Source organism: Sinocyclocheilus grahami, unplaced genomic scaffold (assembly GCF_001515645.1).
Source record: "Sinocyclocheilus grahami isolate Dianchi unplaced genomic scaffold, SAMN03320097.WGS_v1.1 scaffold480.1, whole genome shotgun sequence".
Classification (NCBI taxonomy): Eukaryota; Metazoa; Chordata; class Actinopteri; order Cypriniformes; family Cyprinidae; genus Sinocyclocheilus; species Sinocyclocheilus grahami.
Genome location: NW_015505659.1, coordinates 593,755 through 614,675, shown reverse-complemented (window position 1 = coordinate 614,675; position 20,921 = coordinate 593,755). Strand labels below are relative to the sequence as shown.

Below are 20,921 nucleotides of genomic sequence, written 5' to 3'. Positions count from 1 at the left end.
CAAACCCCCCCCCCCCCACCACCCCCATTTTCTGCAACTGAATAAAAAAAGTAATTGCAAATGTTTTTATCTCACAGTTCTGACAGATGTGCACTTGTGCAATTCTTGCAATTCTGACCTTTTTTCCCTCAGAACTGCAAAAAAATTTGCAGTTGTGAGATATGAACTCAAAATTGCAATAAAGAAGTCCAAATTATGAGATAAAAGTTGCAATTACAAAATTATGAGATACAAGTTGCAATTACAAACATGACATACAGGTAAACTAGTACATATTTTTTTTGCACCCAAGACAGATATGAATATTATTAAAAGCCATAAATAGCACTAAAGTCAAAAATAGCACAAAAGAGTGAATTTTCCTGTCTCTTATGTTTTATTCTTCAGGCAGAGCGAGGTTTCTTCTCGGTGCATGTGGAAGGGGTGGAGTTTAAGCACATGGGGCAGCAGTCTGTGGGTCACTACCCAGTCCACTTCCATATGAACGGGGATGTGGATGAGAAAGGAGGCTACGACCCGCCAACTTATGTGAAAGACCTGTCCATTCATCACACCTTCTCCCGATGCGTCACCGTCCATGGCACCAACGGGCTGCTGGTGAGTTTCAGACACAGAGGTTATGTGTGCATGAAGGCAGCCATAATGAGTCTCTGCTGCAACATTCATAGAATGGAATCTTTAGTGCTTTATTTTGATAGAATGGAATCTTTTGTTTATCATTCCCTCAGTCTTCACACAGCATTGGCATAGAACTACTGGGACACAATATTTACTCAAAATTCACTGAAACGGTAAAAAATATCTAAGCATCCATAAAACAACATAAAATTATTTGAGAAGCAAAATATATAAGATAAGACTTAATATAAGACTTTTCAGACAATGTATCCTGAACTAAGTTTTTCTCAACCCAGTGACAAATTGTTTTTCCTTTTACTTTAAGTATAAACTGTGCACACGATTTACTAATTCGTTCCCTCTATGTACTAAAATGTGCACACGATTACTATTTCATTCCCTTGATTTGCTAAATCGTGTGCACAATTTACTAATTTGTTTTCTTGTGCACGACTTAGCAAATCGAGGGAACGAATTAGTAAATCGTGCGCACGATTTAGCCTACTATTTATTTCCTGCATGCCATGTGCGGGGCTCTGTAATAAACTAATCTAGTGAGTTGGCAAACAATTTGCCAGTGAAGTATGAAAAATAAATCACATTAATGGTGCATACCTAAAAAAGTAGTTTAAGACAGGTTAAAAAAGTTAACAAGATGGATGGATGGATTAGTATAAATATCTAAACATCTTTAAAACGAGATAAATTTACATGAAAAGTAAATTTGAACATTTTTATTTTGTATGAATATCTTAAAATTCTTAAAACAAGATAAATGTACTTGAAGATTTTTTTTTTTTTACATTTCTTTAAATATCTAAAAATCCCTAAGACAAGATAAATTTACTCGAGAAGCTCATTTTAATTAAATGTATTTTATTTTGTATCAGTATCTAAAAATTCTTAAAACAAAATCAATTTACTTGAGAAACATTTTTATCTGTATAAATACGTAAAATACTTCAAACACGATACATTTTCTTGAGAAGAAAAAAATAACAAATTTTTAGAGAATGGATTTTGAATTAAGCTTTTTGTAACCCTTTTACGTAACAAAGACTGGTAGTTTAAGACAGGTTAGCAGAAAGCCTGAAAAGATGAAGTCTATAAAACCTCAATATGGCTGAATGCCTTCCTGCAGTAGCTGCTCCTCCATTCTTAGTGATCTCTAGCTGTCAATCATCTGTCTGATTTTGATTGACAGGCCACACCCCTTCACTCTTTGCAAGACTTAAATTGAAGCTTTAGGGATGGAAAACAGGCAAGTCAGGAAACTAAATCTTGTAGTCAACCTTATAATTGACTTTCTGTTTCACACTTACATGATATCCAGCTGTTTTGCTGATAGTGGTGCCATCTAGTATTGTTTACATCATAGCAGAGCTGAAAAGATTACTTGGCTTCTTTTGACTCGATCTAGTTGAATGAAATATGGATTGTCAGAGCTCAACAGAACAGGAATGTGAATCTGCAATTTATTGTGTCGCAGTCCGTCCTTGGTTTTTCTAAAGCGCGGAGCTGCTGTTCAAACACTTTTCAAAGATGTTGGAGCGCTGCTGTAAGCTGCTTTATTTTCTTCACAGGAGACGAGGTGAACGGTTACGGCACACTGAAGCCGCATTATTTGTTCTTGATAGCATGCTACGATTTTATTTTGGAGCCGGCGGGGGGGGGATGCACCAACCTCAGAGCTCTGACGCGAATAACTCTTTGACGAGGGTCGCCTCTAATGCGTTTAACAAGGCTAAATGTTCTTCTGCCCAGCAGTAGTTGTATCACACACTGAGGTAGTTTACAATTCACCTATTTCTTTGACAGGATTAATGGAATTGCTTTCAGTCCCAAAAACCGTGTTTGTTTGCGAGCACTCACTGAGCAAATGATGTTTCCATCGGCATCGTATTTGATGGCAAAAAGTGCAGCATTTCAGCTTCACCTGAGGCTTTTAGAAATGTGCATTCACAGCAGGTGTTCGAAAATAGAAGATAGCTGACATATTTTATGGAAACATCTTGTAGTGGTTTTTATGTTGAGTTGTTGGTTACCATGAGCATTACATGAAGGAATAGAAATTATGAGGATTTTGACATGGTTTACTCACCTTCATGTTCTTCCAAACCTGTGGGTTTCTTTCATTATGTTTAATGGATGTCCATACTTTGTGGATGGGGATTTAAACTATCAAGCTTCAAAATACAGCCTTAAATTTGTCAATATGACTCTCCATGCTCCATTTGCTCCATATTTAAATTTTTTTAAAGCCATTTTTCAGGAGAAATATTCACAGGCGAAAACCCCTCTACTTCTATTTTTGATTCTGATACATTTCTTCTGTTACATGCAAAAGAAGATGTTGGATGGATATCAAAACTTTGTGAATGGGGATTTAAACTATCAAGCTTCACAAAGCAGCATAAAATTGATCAATAAAGCCCGTCTGCTATATTTTAAGCCGTTTTAAATGAAAATATTCACAGATGAAGACTCTCTTTTTCCATTTTTGATTCCGATTGATTTTGAACAGTAAATGATAAGTCCTTGGGTATTCTCTTAGTTAGGTTTCACTTTTCTTTATGTGAAGTTTTCATTATTTGCCCTCATTGCAGTTGCTAAAAACCTCGTCTTCTATCTTCTAATGTTGTTAATTTCCCATTAGGTGAAGGATGTTGTTGGCTATGATGCTTTAGGACACTGTTTCTTCACTGAGGATGGACCGGAGGAGAGGAACACGTTTGACCATTGTCTGGGTCTGCTGGTGAAGGCGAGCACACTGCTGCCCTCCGACCGAGATAGCAAGATGTGCCGGGACATAACCAACGGAGCTTATCCTGGATACGTGGCCAAACCGCGCCAGGACTGCAGGTAAAACTCACTGAATGAATGGTGTGGATGATTTTACTTCAAGAAACCAAGAATATGTCACCCTAAAATTGAAAGAATATTTGTCAAAGTAATTGCAATATGGCTGTCATGCAGCATTGTACTATCTACATTCTGTTGACTCATGCCTCTAACAAACCCTTTTTTAGTTGTTTTCTCACTCTGGCTGGTATTCTTTAATCAAGGCTTCCTCTTAAGAAAGCAACAACACAACATGCGGTCGCACTGATGATCGTTTCCGCCCGAGCTCATTATTCTGTAATGATTTTTATCCTAAGATGCACTCGCATTCTTAGAACCTCAGATAATCTTTGCTAATTAAAATAACAACATCCCCACATTAAGAAACCCTGCTAAACTCTGGCAGCGAAACTGTCTGGTTTGGGAAAACTGGGGTTTGGTGTTGACAGTAAATATGTTTAATTTGTACCGCAGAGTTGCCGAGAGCTGGGAGTTGCTTTGAAGTGCGGTTATGTGTGCGGCGTTAGGATGAGGTGAATACTTATGGAATTGAATCCTTCATTTTTAACGATGTCCAGTTACAGATCTTAAGAATGGCACCAACGCGACACAAACACGTAAACAGGCAACAGATGCTTTTTTTTCCCCACACGGATGTTTATCTTCATACAAACACCTTTTCAGTGCATTTAGACCGGTTCCGTGTAGCATGTGGAATGAACCGGCTTCCAAATCTTTAGGGCATCATATTGCATTAAATTGCTAATTGCTCTCATATATATTGCATGAACGGCGCACCTTTTAGATTGAAATTCGGTCGATAGAGAGGATAAAGCTAAGCAGCTCTTAAATTATAGAGGAAGACACTGCCAGAGATCCTGGAATATCACCACTTTAGTCATACGCAAAAAAGTCACGTATTAAAATATTGCAGTAAGATTTTAATTTATAATAATTAATTAATTTAATAATTATTAATGCATTTAGCAGACACTTTTATCCAAAGCGACTTACAGGGCATTCAGGCTATAAATGTTTTTACCAGTATGTAAATACTGATTTTGCATATCATTTCATATCACATCATACATACAGTGGTGTGAAAAAGTGTTGGCCCCCTTCCTGATTTCTTATTTTTTTGCATGGTTTTCACACTTTAATGTTTCAGATCATCTAACAAATTTAAATATTACACAAAGATAATGCAAGTAAATGCAAAATGCAGTTTTTAAATGATGATTTCATTTATTAAGGGAAAAAAGCTGTCCAAACCTACGTGAAAAATTAATTGCCCCTTCCTGTTAAATCATGAAAGAACTGCAATTAACCACATTATTTTAGAAAGCTGAGTTAAATTTCACTAGCCACACGCAGGCCTGATTACTGCCAGACCTGTTGAATCAAGAAATCACTTAAATAGAACCTGTCTGACAAAGTGAAGCATGCTTAAATAGCAACACATTATGCCGCGATCTAAAGAAATTCAAGAACTAGATAGATAGATAGATAGATAGATAGATAGATAGATAGATAGATAGATAGATAGATAAAGTGGCACAAGCAGAAAAGGACGAATCTCTCATGTGTTTTTTCCACATGTAGTTACAGTAGAGCCAATAATAATCTGGTTGTGATGAGGTTAATAATGGACATGTGCTAAATGTCAGCCGTGTTTGTTTATGTTTGTGGCGTCAGAATAATCTAATCAGTGTCCTTCTCTCTGTTTCTCAGCGCCACCTCCACCTTCTGGATGGCTAACCCCAATAACAATCTCATCAACTGTGCTGCGGCCGGATCCGAGGTTAGTCTCGTTACCACAGTGATGCCTCTGATTAATGGTGCCACGGTATCTCAGTGGCTCCTTTCCACCTACCATGCTTATTTGTGATGGATCATACAGCGGCATGTGTTGCTTAGCCGCGGATATTTGTATATACCGCTGTGAGCTCATTCTCAATGCGTTTTGTGTCATTAGGATGCCCATTAGCACTGTCTCCGTGCACATGTAATATCTGTGTGTGTGTGTGTGGTCTTGCAGGAAACAGGATTCTGGTTCATTTTCCACCATGTCCCCACCGGTCCATCAGAGGGCATGTATTCCCCCGGCAAGTCCGAACATACACCCATGGGGCAGTTCATTAATAACAGAGCTCATTCCAATTACAGGGTGAGTGTGTGTGTGTGTGTGTGTACCTGGTATTTATCACGTTATGGGGAAAAAATGTCCCCACAAGGATAGTAATACTAGTAAATTTTGACCTTGTGGGGACATTTTTGAGGTCCCCATGAGGAAACAAGCTTATAAATCATACAGAATGAGTTTTTTTGAGAAAGTAAAAAAGTTTCCTGTAAGGGGTAGGTTTAGGGGTAGGGTTGGTGTAGGGCAATAGCACATACAGTTTGTACAGTATAAAAACCATTACGCCTATGGAATGTCCCCATAAAACATGGAAACACAACGTGTGTGTGTGTGTGTGTGTGTGTGTGTGTCGTTGTGAATGAAAGTGGGCCACGGCACCGGAGATATATATATATATACACTCTTTTTATATACCATTAAAAGGCCGATGCTTGAGATTGATGAGCTTGTTGTTCAAAAAGAGGAAGCGGGCGAACGCTTTCTCTCGCCCTCCCACTGTAATCTATGGCATCATTCTCAGTGTGGCCACCATAATTGAAATATAACTCATTTTTAGCTGCTAGTACTTAGCCCTTTAATAAAACATGATTTAAGGGCTGGGGAATCCAGGGTTGGTGTGTTTGTGCTGAAATACAGTACCATCCACAGTACAGTGCAACTTATCTTTATGACACCAAGCTTTTACAGTGAGGAAAACTGAGATGCTTTTTGCATGCAAGCTGGTGTTTTCAAAAGTTTTGTTTAGAAAAAAAGATTGTTCAAAATCTGTAAGAATTTTTTGTTTTTGAAAAAGTCTCACCTGCTCACCAAAGCTGATCACAAATACAGTAAAATTGTGAAATAATATTACATTTTTAAATAACTTTTCTATTTGAATCAATTTTAAAATTTAATTTATTCCTGTGATGCAAAGCTGAATTTTCAGCATCATTACTCCAGTCTTCAGTGTCACATGATCCTTCAGAAATCATTCTAATATGCTGATTTGCTGCTCAAGAAATATTCATTTTCAATGTTGATTAAGCAGTTGTGCTGCTTAATATTTTTGTGGAAAATGTGATATATTTTTTTCGGGATTATCTAATGAACACGAAGTTCAAAACCGCAGCATTAACTTTAAGTATACTAATCTTTTGCAACATTATAAATATCCTTACTGTCACTTTTAAACAGCTACAGCTACATATGTTTAATTGTGATTGTATTTCTTGAAGCTTTCTTTTTCATTTTAAATGGTTCTACAGTGTGATAAATTAATTTATTCCCTTAATATATTCTCTTAATTAATATGAGCATATAAAATCTAAATAATACTTATAGAAGAGTAAGCAGAATGCTGTATATGTTAGTATTTTAATTGGGATGTAGCATGAGACTCATGTCATCTGCCCTGTTATGTTGAAATAAAGCACTGATGAACGAGGTCTAGTTTTTCAAGTTTTGATGTTTATGTTTTATGGTAGGCGGGGATGATCCTCGATCATGGAGTAAAGACGACTGAGGCTAATGCGAAGGACAAGAGACCCTACCTCTCCCTCATAGGAGCGAGGTTAGCATTTGCAGTTCCTGATCCTGCTCCGAAATGACAAAACTCACAGAAGTAGTGCATATGTGACCCTGAACCACAAAACCTTAATCTGTCTTAAGTGTAAATTTTTCAAAATGGATTTTTATACATCATCTGAAAGCTGAATAAATAAGCTTTCCATATTGTTAGGATAGGACAATATTTGGCTGAGATACAACTATTAGAATATCTGGAATCTGAGGGTGCAAAAAAATCTAAATATTGAGAAAATCGCCTTTAAAGTTGTCCAAATGTCTTCATTGAACATAATCTTTACTTAATGATTTTTGGCATAAAAGAAAAATCTATAATTTTGACCCATACAATGTATTTTTGGCTATTTGCTACTAATATACCACAGCGACTTAAAACTGCTTTTGTGCTCCAGGGTTACATATGACTTGTGCTATATACACTAGTCAACATTTGTTGCAAGTGGATCAAAACCTTTCGTCAAAGTTGTCCTAAAACCAAAACAATACCCGTTCCACTTCAAACGTTGACTACTATAATTGAAGTCTTCTGAAGACAATATACTACAACTTTGGCAACCACAAAGATCATGCTGCTAGTTAACCAGCAGCACACCAGCTTAGTTAATAACATCACTGTGCTGGACCATTCTGGTCTTTTCAGCAGGAACAATAAACTACACAATTTATCCAATTAATTTGCATTCATCCTGTGCCTTTCTTTGGCAGGTACGGCCCACACCAGGATGCAGACCCCTTCAAACCACGAGTCCCTGCTCTAGTTCACCATTTTGTGGCCTACAAGAACCAGGACCATGGTGCATGGCTGAGAGGAGGAGACGTTTGGCTGGACGATTGCCAGTAAGCTATTTTATTTTATTTTATTTTATTTGATTTTATTTGATTTGATTTGATTTGATTTGATTTGATTTGATTTGATTTTATTTTATTTGATTTTATTTGATTTTATTTGATTTTATTTGATTTTATTTGATTTTATTTGATTTTTGATTTTTGATTTTTGATTTTTGATTTATTTTTTATTATTTTATTTTATTTTATTTTATTTTATTTGGGACATTTATTCTTAAATTTTCCACTGGTATTTATGCCATTGTGTGACATTTATTTTATTTTTATCCAGATAAAAGTTTACTATCTTGTTTAACATTTGTTTTTGTATGATTAATCTGAATTATCACTGTAGCTCAACATGTATAAAATATCACTTACAAAATGCAACGTCCACTGAAGGGCTTCATTAAAATTGATGATTTAAATGCACTGCATTTTTTTTATAAAAGTTATATGCTTGAGAAGGTTTTAACAGAGCTTCAGTGAAATAGCTACAGTTGGCAAATAAATTCTCATTCTGTTGTGCGTCTCTGGCACAGATTTATGACTTCAGTCATGCATGTGAGTCAGTTATGATTGTCTGCGCTCTAGAATCTGATGAGCGTTATTGGGGTGTGCATGGCATGCGGTCAGCATTGACATGTTCCTTCATCTTAATTGCACGCAGGTTCGCTGATAATGGAATCGGCCTGACTCTCGCCAGGTAAACCCGCTAATCACCATTTTCCCTTTATTCTATTATTTTCTTTGCACACATTTCAGCAGTCTAAAAATGAAATGTGTTCATATTTGCTGAATTCATTATAGCGCAGGGCGTAGTGCCTGTAATTGGAAAATGCCTTATATGGGCGGCTTCTTAAGATGCAGGGAAGGAGTCAGGGCTTTTGTGGGAATGTGAAAGTAATTTATTGGTGAGAACGCAGCAGAGATGTGGTGTATATTCTCAAAAGGTGTGGATTCGCACGCTGGATTTCTCACTTTGTGCTTCTTTGTTCGTGCGCAGTGGAGGAACCTTCCCGGATGATGACGGCTCACGTCAGGAGGTGAAGAACTCTCTGTTTGTGGGAGAGAGCGGGAACAGAGGGATGCCCGACTTGAATGATCAATCCTGGGGTCCGGGCGGCCCCGATCATCTCGGCAGGTCTCTGCCCAGAGGAGTGTGAGTGTCATGAGCATCAGTTTACCATTTATCTTGTTTTTGCACTTGAAAACACTATTTAAAGTGTTGTGAATGGTGTGGAAGTGTGCACCAAGTTTTCCAGGGAGACATTTGTTCGTTTCTGTGGCCTTGCAAAGAGAAAAAATCACTCCGACCTTGGTTTTGACTTTGACCTATTAATGCCCACATTTTTCCCAGAAACGTCTTAAAGGTGCTGTAAGCCATTTATTTGTGGAATGGCACTCCGAAAATATGCCCATTTTCTGACAGATATCACTGAATTAGCTGTCCTGAGATATCACAGCTGTCCTAGAGCTGGTGAACTGAAAGAACTGTTTTTAAAACACTGAAAGAAATCATTACAAATGACAAAACAGTGATAGAGCCTTCAGCTACTTGTTGCCTGTAGGCTTAAGTGGATTGTCAGTATGAATCTGCATTTGCAACCAATTTACTTCTGTTAATATATGCACATATATGGCATTTATATGCGACAAGATAATCAAAGTTTAAAAATGTTGGGTAGGACTTGATTTTATCCATCAGGAATCGATTGGATCAAGAGATTGTAATGTCAGTCAAAAAGGAATAAAGTGCTTTTTTCCCCCCGCTGAAATAAGACCATGCATATTTATTAAAGGAATAGTTCACCTAAAAATGTATATGAAATCCTGAAAGTTTCTTCACTGTCAATCCATCCAAGATGTAGACGCGTTTGTTTATTCACCAGAACAGATTTGAAGAAATTTATAATTGCATCACTTGCTCACCAGTGGATCATCTGCAGTGAATGGGTGCCGTCAGAATGAGAGTCTAAACAACTGATAAAAACATCATAATAATCCACAAGCAACCCACACCACTCCAGTCCATCAGTTAACATCCTGTGAAGCAAAAAACTGTGCGCCTGTAAGAAAAATTATTAAAATGTTTTGCACTTTAATGGCTAAAATACAAGTCTTCTATCCATAATATTGCTTTTTCCAGTGAAAAAGTCATCTCATCTGAATCAGGAGAGAAATATGCACAGATCAAGCACTGTTTACGAGCGAAAACAGTCCGAAGCAGTTCATTAACAAATATGTCATTGGATTGTGATGTGAGAGGACAACAGGAGATGGACTTGGAGGAAGCATTATTATGGACTCATGTTTTAAACAGAAGCAATGGTTTGAAGTTAAAAAGCATTAATGGTGGATTTGGTTCTTACAAGCATTGTTTTTCACTTCTCAAGATGTCAGTTGATGGACTGGAGTGGCGTGGATTGCTTGTGGATTATTGTGATGTTTTTATCAGCTGTTTGGACTCTCATTCTGACGGCACCCATTCACTGCAGAGGATCCATTGGTGAGCAAGTGATGTAATGCTACATTTCTCCAAATCTGTTCTGATGACCAAACAAATTCATCTACATTTTGGATGGGCTGAGGGTGAGTAAATGTTAATTTTTGAGTGAACTATTCCTTTAAGAAAGTCAATTTTGACTTCATGTTGACTGAAGGTGAAGTGTGTAGTTTCTGTAACACCTGCACTCAACTAAATAGCGAAAATAAATGTAGCTGCAAGCCACAATTAGTGGAATCCAGCCGGTAGAGGAAACTGCTGCAAAGATGAAATATGCTTAGTGAGTATTGTGTTTACAATTGAGAAGAAATCAATCCAAAGTTTCAGCTTTTACTTTGTTTTCTGACATCTCAGAGCAATTTATCTCTAGACTCCTTTATACCTGACAGGGCTCGAGGATTTAATGTGCTTGACTTTCATCTGTAATGTTGCAGCTCAGCACCTGTCACTTTATATTCTTCTGCTCCTATAGAAAATGCTGGATTTTGCATGGATGTGTACGAAAATTGAATGATAAAACACTTTTACCACCATCTTTATTGCACCCATGAGAGTCAAATTGAAAAAATCTCTCCCCTTTTCTCTTAAAAGTGTCAGCTGCCTTCTTTAAACTTCAGGCATTATTCTTTTAGATTGTGGAAAAGAGCTTTAATTTGACAGTTCAACTGTCACTGTCATTTGAATTGTTCTGTTAAAAGAACAGTTGTTTGTAAAAAGAATAAGCCACATTTTAAAGGTGAAGTGGCAGCAATCAGGATTGCAAAGACAATTGATTCAAACAAAATTGCAAATTTGTGCTAGTTGTGATTTATAAATTCACTACCTTTAACATTATTGTCAGATGCATTGACAATCTTTCACTGTAATGTCTACACTCAGAAAAATCACAATTATGCAAACTTATACTGGCTATCCAAAGATGCCATATAAAAAAAGGTCCATCTGATAAGCAGTTGATGAGAAGAAAAATAATGATAAAACAACTTACAGGGTGAAACTTATGGGTCCTTTGGGAAAATATATTACTCATGAGAAGGGCTGTGAAATTTTAAGCTCAGGCAGGGCAGTGGATGTTTGAAATATTGAAAATTTAACAGCTAGTTGCTAGGCAACCATACATCCCAAAATGAACGAAAATGCAATTAACCCCAGACCTTTCATGCATGCCAAGTTTGGCGAATTTCCACCACTGGGACAGAAAGTTATAGCTGTTCAAAATGAGGAAGAAAATAAGAAGAAGAGCAGTACGCTTTATTCCTTATGGCTCTTTCCAAACCCACAGAGGTCATACGTTAGTCTTTTTTAAATAAAGATAATAATTATAATTATAATAAAAGTAAAAAGTTATCTCAATCATGTCAAGGTTTTCTTCCCAAGACAAGGCAAAAAGTAATAATGTATGAATGCTTAGGCCATTATTTTGTTATTCAATTTGGGGTTATTGTCGTTAACTAAAGCTATTAAAAACATTTTGTTCATTGAAATAAAGCTGAAATATAAATATAAATATTACATGAAAAACAAAAAAATTAGAAAGTTTTTTTTCTCAAGGCAAGGCAAAAAAATTATTTTTTATGAATGCTTATAAGTCAATATTTTTGCTATTCAATTCAGTGTTATTGTCATTAAAGCAAAACTATTAAATGTTTTTTATATACTGTTTTTTTTTTTAATTGAGATAAAGCTGAAAAAAAATCTAATATAAATATTATATGAAAAACTAAACAACAATTATAACGTTTGCATTGGAAACTCAATACAATAAGTTTAGGTTGAATCACTAAAATTACTATCTAGAGATAAAAATAAACTACAACTTAACGCAAACAAAAACTAAAATAAAAATAAAAGAATGATTTTATTTAAAATAAATAAATTACAAAAGTATATAATAAAATGACTAAAATTATTAGAGGCTAATTCACACGTTAACATAATAAACTCTAGCATATACATAATAATAAAATGACCTTTTTTCATTTAGTGCATCTAGTTTCTAATTTTTTTTGTAATTTTTTCATATTTTAAACTCTCCACTGTTCATTGCATTACATGAACAACTGTCCCATAATTATTTGATGAGTGTAAACCAGTTCACGGATGTCACTGAAGTTAAAATGCATTAATGACATTCCAAGTACCTGTACTACGCTGTACCTGTGCAAATGGCAATAAATTCAAATTCAAATTCAATTCATTGCCGTCTGCCCTGCAGGGACTTCCCCATTCGTGGAATGCAAATCTACGACGGGCCGATCAACATCCAGAACTGCACTTTCCGCAAATTCATCGCTCTCGACGGGCGACACACCAGTGCTTTTGGCTTCCGCCTGAACAACTCGTGGCAGAGCTGCCCGAACAACAACGTCACCGACATCACCTTCGATGACGTGCCGGTAAGCGCCGGCCCTCGAGCGATGTCCACTATCATCCAGACCTCTATGCTCCTGTGTCAGCGCTCTTTGTGCTGCTTAATAACAGTGAATGGGGTCACTGTCTCTGAGCTATTCCAGGAACTCTGATTGATTTTGTGCAGGATGTCAAAGAGGATTATAACATTTTAGAGCGTCTTCTCGCTGACAGAGGTCATCCTTCCTCTGGTTATAATCATCTCTCTCCCACCCTCCTGTCACTTCCAATAGTCAGATATGAGGCTTCATTGGCTGCAAAGTCTAGAGCAGAAATCTTATTAGGATTGTGTGGCAGTCCATAATGTGCGACAGACAGTAGAGATATTGTGAGCATTGTTTATGAAGTACAGGTATATATACTTGCAATAAGTAGACAGCATTGCTTTATGATATTTCCACGTGAAAACAACAAAGAAACATGAATACATGCATCCCACACAAGTCAAGGCATAAAAGAACTAATATAAATGTAACAAATTGGAATTTTTGGTTTATGGTTGCTGAGCAGCATTGCATCTTGCCACAGTAATATAGAATTTAACAAAAGTGAACACACAGGTGTGAGAATTAGTAACAGTTTTAAACATGGCTCATCCAATCAGAATTTAGAGTCATAAATATTAATATTAAATATTAGTTTAATTTGACATTTTTTTAATTGTGTTTAATTAACCAGAATATCCAAATATGCAAATGGCTATTTAATATACACTACTGTTAAGAAGTTAATTTTTTTTACAATTTTTTAAAGAAATTAATATTTTAATCAACTGAATTAAACTGATCAAAAGTGACATTTATGTTTTAAAAGATTTCTATATTAAATAAATACTGAAAAATCTTTTGGTTCATCAAATAATTCTGACAAAATGTTTTATTTTATTTATTTATTTATTGTTTTGTTTTGAACATCGATAATAATGAGAAATGTTTCTTAAGCAGCAAATCAGCATATCAGAATGATTTCTGAAGCATTATGTGACACTGAAGACTGGAGTAATGATGCTGGAAATTCAGCTTTGCATCACAGGAATAAATTACATTTTAAAATACAGTATATTACAACACAATTCAGTCTTTTTAAATTTTAATAATATTTCACAATTTGTTACTGTATTTTTGATTAAATAAATGCAGCCTTGGTGAGCATAAGATACTTTCAAAAACATTAACAAAATCTTACTGACCCAAACTTTTAAATGGTATAGCGGGTGTGAATATATAAATAGATCATGCAAAATATTCTCAATTAAGATGTTTAAATATAGGTTAAGATTTGGAACCAAATTTGGCTGCCCGAACAACAACGTCACCGACATCACCTTCGATGACGTGCCGGTAAGCGCCGGCCCTCGAGCGATGTCCACTATCATCCAGACCTCTATGCTCCTGTGTCAGCGCTCTTTGTGCTGCTTAATAACAGTGAATGGGGTCACTGTCTCTGAGCTATTCCAGGAACTCTGATTGATTTTGTGCAGGATGTCAAAGAGGATTATAACATTTTAGAGCGTCTTCTCGCTGACAGAGGTCATCCTTCCTCTGGTTATAATCATCTCTCTCCCACCCTCCTGTCACTTCCAATAGTCAGATATGAGGCTTCATTGGCTGCAAAGTCTAGAGCAGAAATCTTATTAGGATTGTGTGGCAGTCCATAATGTGCGACAGACAGTAGAGATATTGTGAGCATTGTTTATGAAGTACAGGTATATATACTTGCAATAAGTAGACAGCATTGCTTTATGATATTTCCACGTGAAAACAACAAAGAAACATGAATACATGCATCCCACACAAGTCAAGGCATAAAAGAACTAATATAAATGTAACAAATTAGAATTTTTCTGTTTATGGTTGCCGAGCAACATTGCAGCTTGCCACAGTAATATAGAATTTAACAAAAGTGAACACACAGGTGTGAGAATTAGTAACAGTTTTAAACATGGCTCATCCAATCAGAATTTAGAGTCAGAAATATAAATATTAAATATTAGTTTAATTTGACATTTTTTTAATTGTGTTTAATTAACCAGAATATCCAAATATGCAAATGGCTATTTAATATACACTACTGTTAAGAAGTTAATTTTTTTTACAATTTTTTAAAGAAATTAATATTTTAATCAACTGAATTAAACTGATCAAAAGTGACATTTATGTTTTAAAAGATTTCTATATTAAATAAATACTGAAAAATCTTTTGGTTCATCAAATAATTCTGACAAAATGTTTTATTTTATTTATTTATTTATTGTTTTGTTTTGAACATCGATAATAATGAGAAATGTTTCTTAAGCAGCAAATCAGCATATCAGAATGATTTCTGAAGCATTATGTGACACTGAAGACTGGAGTAATGATGCTGGAAATTCAGCTTTGCATCACAGGAATAAATTACATTTTAAAATACAGTATATTACAACACAATTCAGTCTTTTTAAATTTTAATAATATTTCACAATTTGTTACTGTATTTTTGATTAAATAAATGCAGCCTTGGTGAGCATAAGATACTTTCAAAAACATTAACAAAATCTTACTGACCCAAACTTTTAAATGGTATAGCGGGTGTGAATATATAAATAGATCATGCAAAATATTCTCAATTAAGATGTTTAAATATAGGTTAAGATTTGGAACCAAATTTGTTGGTCCAAATAAGAACAAAACTGTAGCAAAATCTGTTGGATTTAAAAATACAGAAAACACATCAAAAATAGTTTTCAGAGAACACAAACAAGCCATAAGTAATTTCCTGATTTCCCATGTTTGCCGTTCCCTTGTCTCTAATCGTGGCTCTAGATTACTTCACGCGTGTTCTTTGGTGCACCGGGCCCCTGGTTCAACAAGATGGAGATGGACGGCGACAAGACAACCATTTTCCACGACATCGACGGCTCGGTGAGCGAATACCCGGGTGCTTTCCTTGTCAAAGAGGACAACTGGCTCCTGAGACACCCCGACTGCATTGACATCCCCGACTGGAGAGCTGCCATCTGCAGCGGGCACTACGCCCAGGTGAGTCTGACCCGCACCCTCCTGTTACTCCCAAAACATTCCCATGTCTGGAGGCAGCGGCCTTCGTTCGGCACACAAGCATCTACACGCAAACAGCAGCACCTTGTTCAGTTCATTCCAAGAACTCGTGTTTACTTTTTCCGACAAAGCCAGACACCTTGTTAGTCTTCTTTGAAAATCGTTTTCCGAGAGAAAGACAATCAATCTGTCGAAGCTGTCAAACACTCACAGTTTCACTTGCACTTAAATACCATGCAAATGCAAATATTCTGCCCCCCACCTCCAGATTTACGTCCAGACCCGAAACCCAGCCAGCCTGAACATGAAGATGGTGAAGGATGAGTATCCAGACAAGCCTCTGGAGCTGGTTGGTGCTCTGGGAAAGAGGAACCACTACCAGCAATTCCAGCCTGTGGTCATGCTGGGTAAAGGATACACCATGCACTGGGACCAAGTGGCTCCTGCCGAGGTCACCATCTGGCTCATCAACTTCAACAGGTCAGCGAGAGATCCACTGCACTGACTGTGTAATGCAGTGAGCATGTGTTTTTGTAGGCCAACCCAGACATTCACATTACCCTGGTTCCCTCCACGAAAACTCATTGGCTTTTTGATTACTGCTGAAAATAAGGTCTGTGACTGACAAAAGTTTATGGTTCTTACAGGTTTTGGTTTCACCAGAAGTAAAAAGCTATAGGCTATAAACAAACTATATCATGGTTGCATGACTTCAACATTACCAGTACTAAGCTTCTGACAACTCATGCAATCTTTATAAAAAAAAAAGTTTGAGTTTGAGATATATAGTCCTTAAATATATTGGGCGTTCACCACACCACACCACCACACAGCCCTTCAAAAACACACTGACTTCAGGACGATTGAACTGGTAGTGCTAAAATGCATCTCGTTTCCGGGTTTTGGCCTACAAAAATACATAATTTCTGCATCACACTATAGTCTTGATAGTTTTTACTTCACTCAGGTTCAAGCTTTTTTTGTTGTCAAAACTGAAAAAAGGGATTAATGATTTAAAGGGATAGTTCACCCAAAAATTCTGTCATTAATTACTTACCCTCATGTCGTTCCAATCCCATAACCCTCCGTTCATCCTCGGAACACAAATTACGATATTTTTGATGAATTCTGAGAGCTCTCTGATCCTCCCATAGACAGCAAGGGAACTTCCACGATCAACGTCCATAAACATTATTGCAATAGTAATACATTTCTTTATTGATTTTTTCAAAATGCATAATTTTAATAATAAAATAAAAAATATTATTTTTAATCATAATAATTAGCAGTAGTAGTAATAGTAGTATTGTGCAGTCATACTGAATGTGAAAAAAAGGTTGTCCTTCTAATTTGTTCTGATTATGTATATGAGGCCTTCGGGTGTAGATGCAGCCTAATAGACCTATCGCTGTGTCATTAATTATAATCAAACCACAATATTAACAGCAAATCATGGAAATTACTCACTGCTCTTGGCTGGATAACTTAAGTAGCTGTAATGAGCTCACAAGGATCAAATGTGAACACTAATTTAGGCCAAAAAAACTGTACAGCTGTATTTAATAAAAAATCTGCTTGTCAGTAAAACTCCAACATAATCACTATTAATGTATCATATTATGACAGTAATTAATGTATATCATTCTGAATCTGATTGCTTCATTATTAGTTTCATTTCTGAATGTTTACTTGAATATTTTAAGCACTGTTTACTTCATTTGTCTCTTAGTGTTGTAATTAGACTGTTTATTTGTCTTGAATAATTACTTGTAAAACATAAGCCAATTTTTACTTAATTAAGAAACAGATAAGAGCTGCATGCTGTTGTTTCTTTAATTTTCTTTGTTGATATTTATATTAATATTTTACTTTTTAAACAAAGGATAATCCAGTGCTTCATGAAAAGCTGCCAGCATAAAAAAAGCATTACACATAATGCACACTTTTATGTCAATCCCAGATTAAAATAGCAACATTCATAACAAAGATTATCAATTATATTTAATAAAATGCACAGCATCTTGCTTTCTAACTTAGATCCTCTGAACCATGACTATTGCTCCCCCTAGTGACTGATGCCAATACTAATACGCAAGTCTGTCAGTCTCCAGTTAGCGGGCTTTACTCATACAGCAGTGTTGTTGCTTCTTTTCCAGAAAGGACTGGATAAACATGGGCATCTGCTACCCTAAAGGCACTGAATTCACCATAATCTCCGACATCCACAACCGCCTCACCAAAGAGACGAGGAAGACCGGGGTGTTCATGAGGACCACTCACAGAGAAAAGATGGGCCACTCTCACCAGATGAGAGGATATTACTACTGGGAGGAGGACACTGGGTAAGAGCAGATGTGTCTCTGCATGGACAGATAACAGCTAGATATCAAACCAAATAGAAATGGCTGATGATAAGAGTAGTTGAGAGAAGACAGGAACTGATGCAGAGAAGTGTGCGAACAGGATCAGGAAAAGACGACCCAGAGTCCGTGTTGGTGCATGTGTACTAAATACTACAGTAGTTCACCAAATGCAATGCTAATTGTTTAAATCGGTATACAAATAATCAATTTAGTTCAACCGTTTTAAACTCCTAGTGTCTCCCAGCTTGTATTAATATATTATAATATATTGAAATAATATAATCTTTTTTTTTTACTTTTAATATATAATTGCAATTCATATGAATATTTATATAAATATTTCATTTTAATTGGACTATATATATATATATTAAAATGAAATAAAGTCTAAGCTGAAAGCAGCAGCCATTACATTTATTAATAAAACAATTATTTTTTACATAATAAATGTCTTTTTGTCAGAATCACATGTCTGTGCTGAATAAAAGAGAATTCTTAAAATAAATAAAAAACATGGTTGAAATTTTGAGTCATGGTTACCACAAAAAATATTTTGCAATCACGAGAATAAATTACATTGTAAAATATATTAAAATAGAAAGCAGTTCTTTAATAATATTTCACAATATGTATATATTACTGTGTGTGTCCAGATGTGTGTATATATATATATATATATATATATATAGTTTTTGTAATTAGTCGTTTTTGTAATCTCTTGCACAAAAAACACTGAAATCAAATATGCAATCATTCAATAATAAAAAACAACTTTACCCCACACTTTATGGACATAATATTACATTTACATGTATGTGTTTTAATAGATGCTTTTATCAGTTTGAATGTTTTGCTCATGGGTGATATTTTGCTTGTTGAACTTTGGTGATCATTTTATTTGACCATAAAAAGAGTGTGAATGATTTTACTGTTGCCAAATGTCCCATTTATTTTTTAAAGGAATGGCCCATAAAAAAGTTATTAATTTTACTAATAAACGGGTGCATGTGTGAAAACTAATAAAGTTTTAAAATATAAACACACAGAACTGGTAAAACCCATGTTGAATGAAATATGTTTACAGCATTAAAGGAAATGGACGGTAAATATATTCAATTAAACACATGGTTTTTTTCTACCGCCTGGCCTAATGGAAAGTCATACTGAGCAAAGTAGCAGTTATTATAAGACATCTGTGTTTTGATAGAGGATGAAAAAATAGCTGTTCTTAATTTAGCTATGTCAGTTTTCCTTTGCTAATGAAACATAATTAAATTGTAGGAATGAGGAATATCACTCGATTGGAACTGCTGTGAAATTACCCAGGAGGCTGGATGCTAAACGCTGCAGTTTTGTCAATTATAAGTTTTGATGTGGTTTTTAAAGTGTCACAGCTTCCAAACTTGTCTCTGCCGTCCGTGTGCTGATCTCTGTGTTCCCTCTCAGTCGGTCCCTCTCGACGTCACGTCGGAGGACCGACGAATTGGGATCTCGCTTAGAGGGACCAATCTACTTCGAGTGTAAACTAAACGAGCCAATGCACATTGGCATGCGATTATTGCATCCAGCATGCCAATGTGCATTGGCTCGTTTAGTTTACACTCGAAGTAGATTGGGCCCTCTAAGCGAGATCCCAATTCGTCGGTCCTCCGACGTGACGTCTCCGTTCCCTCCTTCAGGGAACGAGGGTTACATACGTAACCGAGACGTTTCTCTCTCTCTGATGTCTGTCTGCTGTCTTCCCCGCAGGCTGCTCTTCCTTAAAATCAAAGCACACAATGAGAAGGAAGACTTGGCGTTCTGCTCGGTGAAGGGCTGTGAAAGAGTGAAGATCAAAGCGCTGATTCCCCCCGGCAGCGGCCCCAGTGACTGCATGGCTGAAGCCTACCCCAGATACACCGAGATGCCCGTCGTAGATGTGCCTATGCCCAAAAAACTGCCTCGCTCCAAACTGGTGAGGAGACACTTTTGACTTTACAGAGCATCTGTGTTTGAAGTCTAGCGTGATGCTGCGGGCCGGATGTGGGACGTTCCTGCAGGATTCCTGCGACTTGCCTGATGCTCTGAAGATGATGTATAAAGAAACATAATAGCAGTGCTTTTGTTAGTCTTGCAGGTGTTTGATTGTCTCCTGGCAATTGAATTGTGCAGGATAAATGATAATATGCAGCGTTAGCATTTGTTCGACAGGATAGTTAGTGTACTTTGCACACCTGTTTCTGTAAACTTTTGCTGGGAAGGGTCCTCTATCGTGATGGAGGAAACTGTTTTTGAATGTCAATACCCACATAAATATAAATATATATGAATTATAATATATACAGTATATATAAAATATTATATAATGATTTATATTATTGATATATATTTCTACATTTTATGTGTGTGTTAAAAAAATGAGTGGCTCAACCAATATGGGTATTATTATTATTATTATTATTATATAAAACAATGCATACAATACAATTTATATATTATACATTTACAATTTACATTTAATTACATTTTAATATATTTTTTAAATAAATTCTATATAAAATATATGTCAATCAACGTTAATTATGTATATATATATATATATATATATATATACACACACACACATATATATATATATA

The 20,921-nt window shown here is 36.0% G+C and overlaps 1 protein-coding gene across 1 annotated transcript in view; it reads left to right on the top strand.

Annotated features, from left to right (window-relative positions):
* LOC107553744 (cell migration-inducing and hyaluronan-binding protein-like) overlaps nucleotides 1–20,921 on the top strand; it is a 171,152-nt gene that overhangs the window by 145,365 nt on the left and 4,866 nt on the right. The window contains exons 13-25 of the mRNA XM_016236058.1: nucleotides 388–597; nucleotides 3,275–3,480; nucleotides 5,191–5,260; nucleotides 5,498–5,626; nucleotides 7,063–7,148; nucleotides 7,868–7,999; nucleotides 8,661–8,696; nucleotides 8,997–9,152; nucleotides 12,712–12,892; nucleotides 15,707–15,922; nucleotides 16,209–16,420; nucleotides 18,097–18,282; nucleotides 20,053–20,257. Of these exons, the coding sequence (XP_016091544.1) occupies nucleotides 388–597; nucleotides 3,275–3,480; nucleotides 5,191–5,260; nucleotides 5,498–5,626; nucleotides 7,063–7,148; nucleotides 7,868–7,999; nucleotides 8,661–8,696; nucleotides 8,997–9,152; nucleotides 12,712–12,892; nucleotides 15,707–15,922; nucleotides 16,209–16,420; nucleotides 18,097–18,282; nucleotides 20,053–20,257 (2,025 nt within the window). The remainder of the gene's footprint in view (nucleotides 1–387; nucleotides 598–3,274; nucleotides 3,481–5,190; nucleotides 5,261–5,497; nucleotides 5,627–7,062; nucleotides 7,149–7,867; nucleotides 8,000–8,660; nucleotides 8,697–8,996; nucleotides 9,153–12,711; nucleotides 12,893–15,706; nucleotides 15,923–16,208; nucleotides 16,421–18,096; nucleotides 18,283–20,052; nucleotides 20,258–20,921) is intronic.